The sequence below is a fragment of the Pyxicephalus adspersus genome, chromosome 6, assembly GCF_032062135.1.
Source record: "Pyxicephalus adspersus chromosome 6, UCB_Pads_2.0, whole genome shotgun sequence".
Lineage (NCBI taxonomy): Eukaryota > Metazoa > Chordata > Amphibia > Anura > Pyxicephalidae > Pyxicephalus > Pyxicephalus adspersus.
Window position 1 is genome coordinate 56,417,905 of NC_092863.1, and position 11,494 is coordinate 56,429,398.

An 11,494-nucleotide genomic window follows, 5' to 3' on the forward strand; every position below is an offset into this window, starting at 1 on the left:
TTCTGTTTGATGGCTCTAAGTTTCTGGCAAAAAGCTGAGCTGTGCATGTGCAGTGTCAGCTTTGTTTGCCAGGGAACCTTGGCATCCCTTGCATGTGCCAGGATGAAAGAAAGTCTGTGCAGGGGTTTCTTCATGCCGGCACAGCAAATGAAGATGGCTGAGGATTGCCTGGAGGAGAAGGAAGGTGGTGGTGCCTGTCGCTGGATGGCGTACAGGTGAGTTGGCCAGGTTTAGTTCTTGTTTTAGAAAATTCAATGACCTTCACAAATGATGCCTGAGCCTGGATGGAGAAAGGTTGTGTAACCTCTCATCTGATCAGGGTAAAATGGGAAGAACACCTGCTTTTAGAGATGGAAGGCTTCCATGATATCTGGAGACCAGTGTCTGGGTTTAGAAATCTGCCAAATGGGAGCAGTAATAAGGACAAGAGTATTTATTGATGAACTGTAAGTATAAACTGGAAAATCCAAGAAACAACTCTGAAGTTTTGAGTTGGAGACTCTAGTTAAAGAAAGGCACCTGAGGGAATTTGAGCAAATGTTTTCAAACCTGGACCAGATCCATTTCGGTTTTGCAGGATCACCCAGGTTCACTAATGAAAGTGTCTCCTCTTCAGTCATGAAGAGCTTTACTAACTCAAGCTCATATTCTGTCGCTAATGTTAAACACAGTTCTTTATTCATCTCTCACTTTGATCTGGATTAAGTTACAGGCCCCCTGCTGGTCTACTTTGGTGAAAAATCCTCCTTAAAGTCACAGTGTACCAAAACGGGGCAGAGATTAGCCGTGAATGTGACTGCATTAAGAAGTAATCAATACAAGGGCGGATAGTATCATTTTTCTTCTGGACAAAGAAGAAACCTGCCTGGAGATATCTGATCTTTGAAAGAAGCCAATATCCAAGTTTTTAAAGAGTCTCTAAACAAATAGTGGATTTTTAGAATACAGCAGTACTAAAGATGAGGGCATTGGACAGAGGGGTGAGGTTAATGGTCAAGTATTCTCCCCCTTAGTCAAACTAGATGTTTAATTTTTCCCAGCCACTGACGACATTGTCCTTGTGCGAAAAGTCAGTCGCAATATGGAAGCAGGCAAAAGGTATAGAGGAGGGAGATGAACATTTTTTTTGTATTATCGTCACTTGCTTAGTAAAACATTAAGTTTGATTGGTATAAAGTATACATATGTATAAGTATACATACTTAGACAATGCACATTCAAATTTAACAAGTAATCCAATCTAAGATTTATTCTCTAGGAAATATGCAAATACCAAACTTTAGAATAATGTGTTTCAATTTGATTGTTCAAGTGGAAGTCTTTTTGTAAACCATTGCCTTTATTTCTTCACTTTTCCAACTTCATTTCATAGACTCAGACATGACTAGTCCCCTGGAAAATTCAGAAGATACCTGAAATTTTCAGTCCTCTCCAAGTAGCTCTGTGAAGTCTCCCAAAATACTTTCAATCTCAGTAAACTTTGATTATTTGGTCTCTGGATAGAAGAGGCAGCATGTGTGCAGTACACCCAGTCTGCTCAAGTAAGATGCATGACGTGAAAGAACAACCTTGCCATATATATAAGTAGTATGCTTAATTGTCCTCAAATGTCAGCCTTCTCTGCCTCCTCGTTCCCTTATGATAGGACTGCTGCTATTTTTCTCCTAACACAATTAAGATCTCTGAATTTGGTGCACTAAAACACCAAGTTCACCGTCAAACTAAATTATTCTGCTTTAACATCAATCCTTTGTTCATAACTTTTTATTGTATACTAGTTATATTATAAAAAGTATTTATAGCGATTCCTCCAAGGAACGATAATTGCTACTACAAACTGGCCATGCCCTCTAAATGATTTGAACAACAAAATTAATTAAATTAATTAAATTTAATTAATTAAATTAAAAAATTAATGATTTGAACAAAAAAAATTGGAGCCCTTCATACAGCTTGAGAGCATCCAAGAAGCTTCAGTGGGACAGGAATAGGGTTATGACCCACCAAACACAGGATCACTCTAACTGGACTGAAAGTGCATTAGTCTCAGCTTAACTCAGCCTAAAATGTTTTTAATACAATCAAAATGTTGAGGAAGAAGCACTTTATGTAACAATGTTCATTGTAGGTTGGGGTAATGGTCTGTTTTATACTTGAGGATATTTCCAAGGACACTACATTGATGAATCTAAAAGTGCATAAGGTAAATCAGGCAAGGCAGACACAGAGATTACAAAGGTCCAGATAATGGTACAATTGTTTTCGGGGATGCTGATTGGGAAGAATGCAGAATAAAAAAAATCCATGTGTAGGAAATTTGACGCACATACCTTTTCACTGTATTGGAGAAACTTTTACCCTCTCAGACTGTCCAACTCTACTAAAATTTTGCATAAATTTTGACACATATGTTAAAATAGCTGCAACTCTGCCTTATCTCCATACTGCCTATTTCCTGGACTTTATGCTCTGTGATTCATCACCAATGTTCTTCCAGGTTAAATAACACCAATCAACTGGGAGTGTGAATTGGGTATCACATGGGACTTGGAAGAGTGGCAGGACATGATCTACGCCAAATATTTAAATTTTGGTTCTACATTACAAAAATGTTTCCAATCTGTCTCATGGTAAACTCCAAATATTTTTCAATAGTACCTTTATTCTAGTCCAGGAACATGTGGTTTATGGTCCTCTTTTAAGCTTAAGGTATTAGTTATCTTGGTTGTTCCTCTGACTAAAGCTTATATATCATTCACTGAAATTGAGTGATTTAATAGCAAACCTTCCAAAGCTATAATTAAATATATTAAAGATTAAATATAATTAGTTACTAATCATATATCAATCATCTGAAATTATTACTACAGTATTTATATAGCACCATCATATTACACAGCACTGCACAGTTCATAGTCATGTCACTAACTGTCCTTCAAAGGAGCTCACAATCTAAGGTCCCTACCATGTCATTAATGTAGTTTAAAGTCACTTTTTTGGGGGAAGCCAATGAACCTAACTGCATGTTTTTGGAATGCGGGAGGAAACCCACGCAGACACGTGGAGAACCTGCAAACTCCATACAGATAATCCTGGCCGAGATTTAAACCTGAGACCTAGCACTGCAAAGGCCAGAGTGCTAACCACTGAGCCATTGATCTTGGCGAGAAATTAGCAAACAACAAAAAAATGTAACGTTGAAAGGCATTTTCAAAACAAGCACTCAGCATTTTTCATTAAACCGTAGATGGGCCAAAGAGAGCAATTTCAGAACTACTATGGAAAGTTGAGGAGAGCAAACAGTTTCAAGAAGTGAAATAACTCTCCAAACGGAACTATAGCTGCTAGTTTTGTGGCAGCTCATGAGATCGTAAGGAGGGGGAAGCCGTTCAGACGGAGAATACATGAATTGTTCATAAAAATATCAGAGCATCAATTTTCCGAATTCAAAAACAAACCGGAAATTAATCCAAAAATTAAAGAAATGCCTCACTCTACAAAGACCGTCAAGGACAGGATCATTAAATGGCAACAAAACATCACCAGTAAGCAAATTAATAATATTAATTCAGCTCAACCACATTCAATTGCCTCTGATGAGTCGTGATGTAAACGGTATGAGCAGACAACACTGTTATACAGATATGTCAACTCTGCTGGGCTGCTGGACAAACTGATTGAACTCATACTGCTAAAGGGCCAAGTGCAGGGACAGGACATTGGTGAGGCCGTTTTGAGTTGTCTAAAAGCCAAAGAATAAATACCACTCACCTGGTGTCATGAAAGAGCCAAAAAGTCCCTAAGAATGAGTAGATGCACTGCACACAGGGCCCTGACAAATTAATAGTGACACAGCAGCACCCACTAAAATGGAATAGTGCCTTCAGACATGTTGCTACTACATAACCTATAAGCAACACTCTACTGGTAAAAGGATAAGTCTCAATCACAAGAAAACCCTAGACAGCTGGTACCATGTGAGGATCAGTGACAAGAGGTGATCATAGGGAATTGCAAACAGATGAAAATTTTATTGGCACTTAACCAACCGCATCATTACCTCCACAGCAAAACTAGCAGGGCCCAGAAACTACCAGAGGGGAGCTCTTCATGCTCTGAAAGAGCTTCATGTAAAGTCTATTGTGCAAGTTAAAGCATACCTAAACCTAAAGAATAAAAAAGCAAGAATGCAGATTATTGCAGAAGAAATAAGCTATGTCTTTTCTGCAATAAAACAAACCTCTAACCTATTTGGAAATGCCTATCCAATCAGGAATGAATAAGGTCCCAAACACATGCCTACAAGTTATGTCACTCCACCCTGGCTTATCAAGATGCTGAAAATCCTAAACCTGGGATAGGACTGGGTTAAGATGCCAGCACTGTAGAGTGAGCAGAGGATGGATAATGTAAATTCCAAAAAGTCTGGTTGCCAATTTGACTTCCTTTCATCCTGTTGGCAGTAGTGTAACTCAAGTCCCCCCCCCCCACCTAAAAGAACTTAAAGGTTCTAAAAAGTTATAAAATTGTTGTGTCTAGCTGGTGAGATTTGCCTTCATTTGTTCTGGTGGTGACCTAAAGTAAGGGGAAATAGCCTATTAAGAACAAGCAACTCATTTCTGTTTTTCAGTAGCACATAAAGTAAATAAGTTTTCCTTACATATAACAATTACTTCAAGTACCCAAATTTTTCTTGACAAAATGAAATGCAAGGATAGTTTTGAGTAATTTAGGTGAGATGCTTGCAAATGTGATGACATGAAAATTGCTGATAAGGGCAGAGAGACTGTTTCTTTATTGTTAAACAGGTGGTTGCCCCTGTCTGGATGTGCAGCAGAGCTGTATAAATTTTAGGTCTTCTTTGAGCTTAGCTTTAGAACTGATCCAACACTACTGTAGCCTCCTGTAGGAGGAAACAAGCTCTGCAATTAAACATCTTGTATACCACAAGTCTTCTCATCAGACATTTCAGTACGCGAGTTGATGTCAAAGAAAAACAGCTAGTGCTAATATATATTCAATATACCAAGAAACAAGTCACATTTAAGGATGAAATACAAAGGCAATACTGGGTTTATATTATCTGTTTAATAAGCCTTGAAACTTCTTAGAAGACCAGCTTATGTGGGTACATTCCATTTGACAGTGAAAACTGGGAGCGCAGGTATCCACGAAGCTGAGGCTCTTTCTTGATGACAGGCAGGAGCTGTGAGTCCACAAACTTCTGATCTGCTTTGCGCTGTTGTGTCACTGCATATTTCTAAAGGGTAAATAGAAAAAAAAAAAAACTCATCATATACTATTCTTTACTACTTGATAAGGTAAACATTGTGCAATACTGTAGAAACTGATGAGCATTTTTAAATCAATGCTACTAAAAGATTGTAGCTATGAATTGCACACATTAGGATAATTGCAATCCACCGCTACCTAATCTATTCAGCATAGCAAAGTTTTCTAGACCACCAAGAGTGGGCACACAGAACAGGTTCAGAACACAATTTACTAACCTCCTTTTGAGTGTCAAAAATCTCTCCTTCCTGGTGCTTAGGCTTGCGCAGCTTCTTCTTCTTGAAGTAAGTGTCAGTTAGGTGTCTTGGGACCTTGACACTGGAAATATCAACTTTAGTGGAGGTGGCAATGACAAATCTCTGATGTGCTCTCCTCAGAGGAACTCTGTTGACAACAAGAGGACCTATACATACAAAGAAAACAAATTAAAGGTCATTGGACTTTCCACAACTTTTTTTTTTTATTCACTGTAATAAGATCCAGATTTCCAAACACAAGCTACCCAGAAACACAAGGTTTAAGTTGCAGCATGGCTACCTGCTTCTTTTAACCATGCTGCAAACTCTTACCCATACCTAGCCGACTCCAGGGGGTAAGTGCATGCATCTACAGAGAGCCAAGGTTGAGAGGTAAATGCTTAATCACAATATTTGCCCATGCTGGCACCTATATTTCACTAGATTTGGCTGTTAAAAACCTTCTGGATTATAGAAATTACTGCTATGCTTGAAACCTACGGGCGCTTTACTTTACCCAAAAATTTCTGAAAGCATCAAATAACCTACGCCAAACTCTTGCAGGTCAAAACAGGGTAGAAAACTGCTGTTCTAACCCAGTTACAGATCTTTTTCTTTGAACCAGAAGGTCAAACACAGAAGGAGAGAAGAACATGTTTTTTGCACTCCTCTACAGAACTTTTTCTCTTTACTCAAGCGACAGCATTGGAGCTTTAAACTAGTTGCAGTCACATGGAAGCAAGGAGAGAATGATTAGCCTTAACCAAGGTCCAAACTGAGACTTTCCCCTCCCACGGGGCCAGCACTTAATTGTAGTGAACTGGAGAGGCATTGCAACAAAAATGGAAAAGTTATACCTGAGGCAACTGTAAAACTATAACCACCGAGAACACAGGTTCTGCTTTCAGATCAGAAAAACAAGCTATGCTTACATGCATATTTTGATTAAAAAACATTTAGATTACCTGTGACCAGCAGGAGACCAGACTGAAGCTGTTTCAGGAACACCACACGCTAAAGAAGAAGAAAAAAAATGTTTACAACTCAAAGGAATATAGTTGGATCTAAACTCTGACCCAAGACCCCAAAGTCCATACAAAAATACAGTACAAAACCACTGTTCTAGTCATTTCTAAACTGATTGCAAACCATAGTTGCCTATGTTTAAGCAATAAACTAAAAAGTGTTACTTAAACATCCAGGATTTTAGTGCTCTTATGTCTACATAATAGCTTTCTCACTGCTGGAAACTGACTAAAGAAACTGAGAAAATAAGGTTCAAAGGAATAAAAGAGCTGAATTTGAAAAATATAGCACCTCTGGAGTCAAACTGAAGACAAGGGTTTCAACATGCATAAGGGAACAAGTGAAACTTCTGTGTTTAAAGTACATTTTAAAATGACCTAAGTGACTTACTGTAAAGTGCTTTGAAAGGTTTTTTCCCCCCGACAGGATTTCATACCAGAATTGGTCAGGGTAAATTGTACCAGTAACTTGGGCTCATCCCAGACACTACATAATTGTTTACAATACAAGATTCTTATGTTCTGATTGCCAAATTTAACAAAATATAGGCATATACTGAATTAACCAACTATGACCAAACTCACTGCCCTTTTCAAGTAAAATAACTTTGTGTAAACGAATGGAAATTGCACTGACATTTCTTTGTTGTAAACACAGTGGCCCCAGCAAGAAACCTTTCCTATGATGGGCTTTACACATGGGCCCTTATAAAATTGCTTTACACATGCAAAGGCTGATGAACAAGTACCACAGAGCAGGCGATGAAGGGTAAAACCAGATGTAAACATTTCTTGAGGGAATAGGATTTCTTCCATGGCTAACTCCAGATTCAGCAAATGCCATTTATATTTTCAACCACGAAAATACTTGCACAGCAACTAAACTTGGGTATAAACAAAAGACTAAACTTTTGCAAGTAAGTCAATAGACAGTTGAGTCTTAAGACCTAATCCTTTATCTAACAAACTGAAGTTCCTAAATCATCAATAGATGTCAGGATACATACAAGAAGCAAACTAGAGCAAAGTGAATTTTCATTAGACAAGTTTATCAGATGACAGTCACCCCTGTACAACAGCAGCTGTGATATTAGCTATAGCTATAGTTTATTTCCTGTACCTGTCCTTCCATGAAAACATGCAGATGTCTGATCTCCAACACTTCATAAACTTTTCCTTACTTTGGTATTACCTTACCATTGATAAAATGGTTTTCTAACAAATATCGGTGGAACATTTACCAGTTACGTACTAAGCTACTCAAACTAGCAAAGACCCAACTTATAGTTGATAGTCACAAGAGCATGCCTGCTTTCAGCATTAAAAGACAACACAAAATATGATAGTCACCTTGCCCCTGTGACGTCCATTAAGGAGGATTAGCACAGTTCCAGGAGTAATGGTGGAACGCAGATTGCGCTTGTGCTGGCTGAATGGTTTCTTTCCATGGCTCAACAGTTTGCGTGGAACATCTTCAGTGGGATAGTAACGTGGCTAAACGGGGGAATAAAACATACCTTTTAAAAAACTGGCAACTCACATTTTACAGAAATGGAAATTCAACCACCTATGTATTGTTATTAAAGTTACTGTGAAATAAGAACTTCATTATTAATCAGCCCAACAGAGCCATACCTTAAGCACTACCAGTAATGAAAAAACTAAGCAACCTTTAGCGTTGGTCTTACGAATAAGCAACACACTTACCATCTTGCGCAGCTTAACCACACGGCTGCCACCATTCTTATCACCACCAACTGTCTTGGTTACTGTAGCTGGGGCCTTGGTTTTCTTCTTCTCAATCTGTGGAAAACAACAGTGTAAGCACACAAGACAAACTTTATATCCCCTCTAACACCATAGCAAAGAAATTTGGGGTTACCTTTGTCTCTGGGGCCTTGTACTTGCGCTTGTACAAAGCTTTCCTTGCAAACATGACAGATCGAGAATATTTCCCAATTCCGCGAGCCAACACTGGGTTGCGGCTGGCATGATGCCTCCTGACCTTCTTCTCAGCCTGCTCTCCTGCCATCTGTAAAAAAGGAACATCATGTCAGCTGTAATACCTCCGAAAGCAATGTACCAGAAATCTATACTATAAATGATATACATTTTATGAAAAGAAACAATACAACTAGCTTGGGTTGAGAAACTTTGACATTGCCGACATAGGCACAAAATCAGTTTTATTTGGATGTGAGGCTTCACAATATAAAACCATAAAGCCTATGGCATACTGATCGGCTAGACTACACATATCTATGGGGTTACTACTCTGGTGGCTCTCTGACAATGAAGGAGCAGACATGGTGTGCCATTTATCTGATATTTATTGTCCCAGAGATCTGCCAGCAGCAGAGGGATCACTTGTGTGCACATGTGTACAATGCATGCAGTCACAAAGTTTATTTGTAATGATCCATTCAAACAATTTGAACATGAGCAATTGAAAGCACTGCAGCCGCTTGTATTGGTGCCATGCTGCCTCTTATTGAGATGGATAAAAGCTTGACATGCAGCAAGGCCCGGGAAGTGTTATGGAACTGGGCAGTGATGGTGAGTACAGGGAAGAGGAGGAATACCAGGGCTCTACACCATACAAACCACCACTGCAGAGCCTGGACTAAATAACACGTCCTGACATTAACACTTGCCAGTATTATCAAACCCCAAAGTATAAACACCAACCATCCAAAGTCAGCGGCACGGGAACCCCACCACGTCCCGTAATGTGAGCGGCCTAAGCTACACATGGCAGCCGGCCTGGGGACAATATTCACCATATCGGCACCGATAGACCGCATACAAGCCCATCTATAACACCCAGTAAAATATATGCGTGTTACAGTCCCGAAAACCCAGGATTACATCGGATTCTAATACATAGGCCCAGCGCCTCACAAGCCTCATCCGCCATTCCTACCTTGGCTGAAAGGAAAAAGGCTTAACATCCGGCCAAATCAAGTATAAGAACCTGCCGCGATACGTCACTTCCGCCACACGGCTTTCTGGGATACGTAGTCTGCAGAACTCGGCTTCAGGTCAGGGAGTCTGCCGCCCGTGTTTGACGTCATGCCGACGCGACGGGGTCCGAAATCTGTACTAAGTTAACTAATTGTTCCGTAGTACCGAGTGCCTTTAGGTCAGCCCAGAGCTGTCAAGGGGCTTGCGGATTGATTTAGCGTCTTGAAGCCGGGATAGACACTTTTTTTGTTAGTCTTAGTGACATTTTATACGGAATAACACTAACACTATTCTAGGGACTTGCTGGCCTTTTTCTAATATTGTTACAGAAGTATGTTTTAGGAGGAGAGGATAGGGAAGCTGTGACTGTCGTGGCGCTGGCTGATGACGTCATCTGTGGCCGCTCGGGTGGTGCTGCTGCTGATACTGCTGGAGGCCTTCATCTGGATTACACCCGGATTGTAGCGGAGAAGTCTGCGGCAGCTGGCCGGGGAGCGGAGACTGCTGAACGCCACTGGGGAAGAAGGCAGGGAGAACTATACAATGACATCCAGGAGGTGAGAGAGCTTATAGTGCGGGGGTGTGAGCTGGGTGCCCTCTGTCATTCCCAGGAGCAGCTCCCCCGGGATATGAGAACTCCTCTAATCACTACATGGCCTCCCTATGTCACCATAACCCTCATACACATACCAAACACAGGGCAATGATCCCACTTCCGAAACATACTCCATAACAAATCTATTATTACCCCACCTCCTAGATTGTAAGCTCTTCAGGGTAGCTCCTTTTGTGTCACTGTCTGTCATCTGCAACCCCTATTTAATGTCCCCCGCTGCTTAATATGTTGGTGCTATACAAATCCTATTTAATAGGAATTCCTCCTCATCTGAGTCAATACAGCTACAATATATTGAATGAACTCTTTCAGTATTTCAGTCTCATTCAGGGTAGCCCAGGGCTGGAGGCGGCCAGTACACCCAATATGATGGAATAGTTCCCCCATCAGAATTGGATCCAATATGAATATTGTGTATTGGCTCCAAGACTTTTCTAGAACTCTATGAAATGGTCTTCCTCGTCCTATTCGGCTTGCTCCTACTTTCTGCTCATATGAAGGAGCACTCACAACCCATTTTTTCAAACTTGCCTACCCGGCTTCTTCTGTCTCTTAATCCGTCACTACTTCCCACCACTACATATCCCCCTCCTATTGTGTGTAAACTCCCCCACCTACTAGATTGTAAGCTCTTCGGGGCAGGGTCCTCTCCTCCTGTATCACTGTCTGTATTAGTCTGTCACTTGCAACCCATGTTTAATGTACAGCGCTGCAAAGTATTAAATCCTGTTTAAAGCGTACCTAAACTCAGAAATTGCACTTTACACAAAAGGATAGACAACCCTTTTATGTTAAGTAAAAATTCATTTTTTTTTGTTTTTTACACTTTAAAAAAAATGGTTGCAGCACCGCCCCCTAAATCTCGTTTGTCTAGGCGATCGAGAAAGAATGGGAGCACAAAGCCTTCCGGGATACCAATGTCACACATCCCAGGAGGCTCTTGGGTGCTCCTTCTGTGCATGCCCGAGCATCTCATATTAAACAGCGCTGTACATTAAATAGGGGTTGCAAATGACAGAATACAGACAATGACACAAGAGGAGAGGACCCTGCCCCGAAGAGCTTACAATCTAGTAGGTGGGGGAATTAACACACAATAGGAGGGGAGATATGTAGTGGTGGGAAGTAGTGATGGTTTCAAAAGACAGAAGAAGATGGGTAAGCAAGTTTGAAAAAATGGGTTTTGAGCACTCTTTTACATTAGCAGAAAGTAGGAGCAAGCCGAATAGGATGAGGAAGACCATTCCAGAGAATTGGGGCAGCTCTAGAGAAGTCTTGTAGCCGTGTGTGTGATGAGGTTATAAGTTGGTTGTAGGTCAACGGAGGAGCAGAGAGAGCGGCTAGGGGAGTATTTTTTTTTT

The 11,494-nt window shown here is 40.5% G+C and overlaps 2 protein-coding genes across 2 annotated transcripts in view; one reads left to right on the forward strand and one right to left on the reverse strand.

Moving 5' to 3' along the window:
* Window positions 1-5,069: 5,069 nt before the first annotated feature.
* On the reverse strand, window positions 5,070-8,585 carry RPL6 (ribosomal protein L6; the record flags this gene model as incomplete). The annotated part of the gene is given in 6 exon segments (XM_072415927.1): window positions 5,070-5,260; window positions 5,511-5,695; window positions 6,494-6,542; window positions 7,904-8,047; window positions 8,261-8,356; window positions 8,436-8,585. Coding segments are annotated over 6 exon segments (777 nt in total). The 3' UTR covers window positions 5,070-5,107.
* A 1,020-nt stretch (window positions 8,586-9,605) lies between these two features.
* The window catches only part of PTPN11 (protein tyrosine phosphatase non-receptor type 11), a 45,566-nt gene continuing 43,677 nt past the window's right edge, over window positions 9,606-11,494 (forward strand). Inside the window, exon 1 of the mRNA XM_072415926.1 lies at window positions 9,606-10,074. Within this exon, the coding sequence (XP_072272027.1) occupies window positions 10,061-10,074 (14 nt within the window). The 5' untranslated portion in view covers window positions 9,606-10,060. The remainder of the gene's footprint in view (window positions 10,075-11,494) is intronic.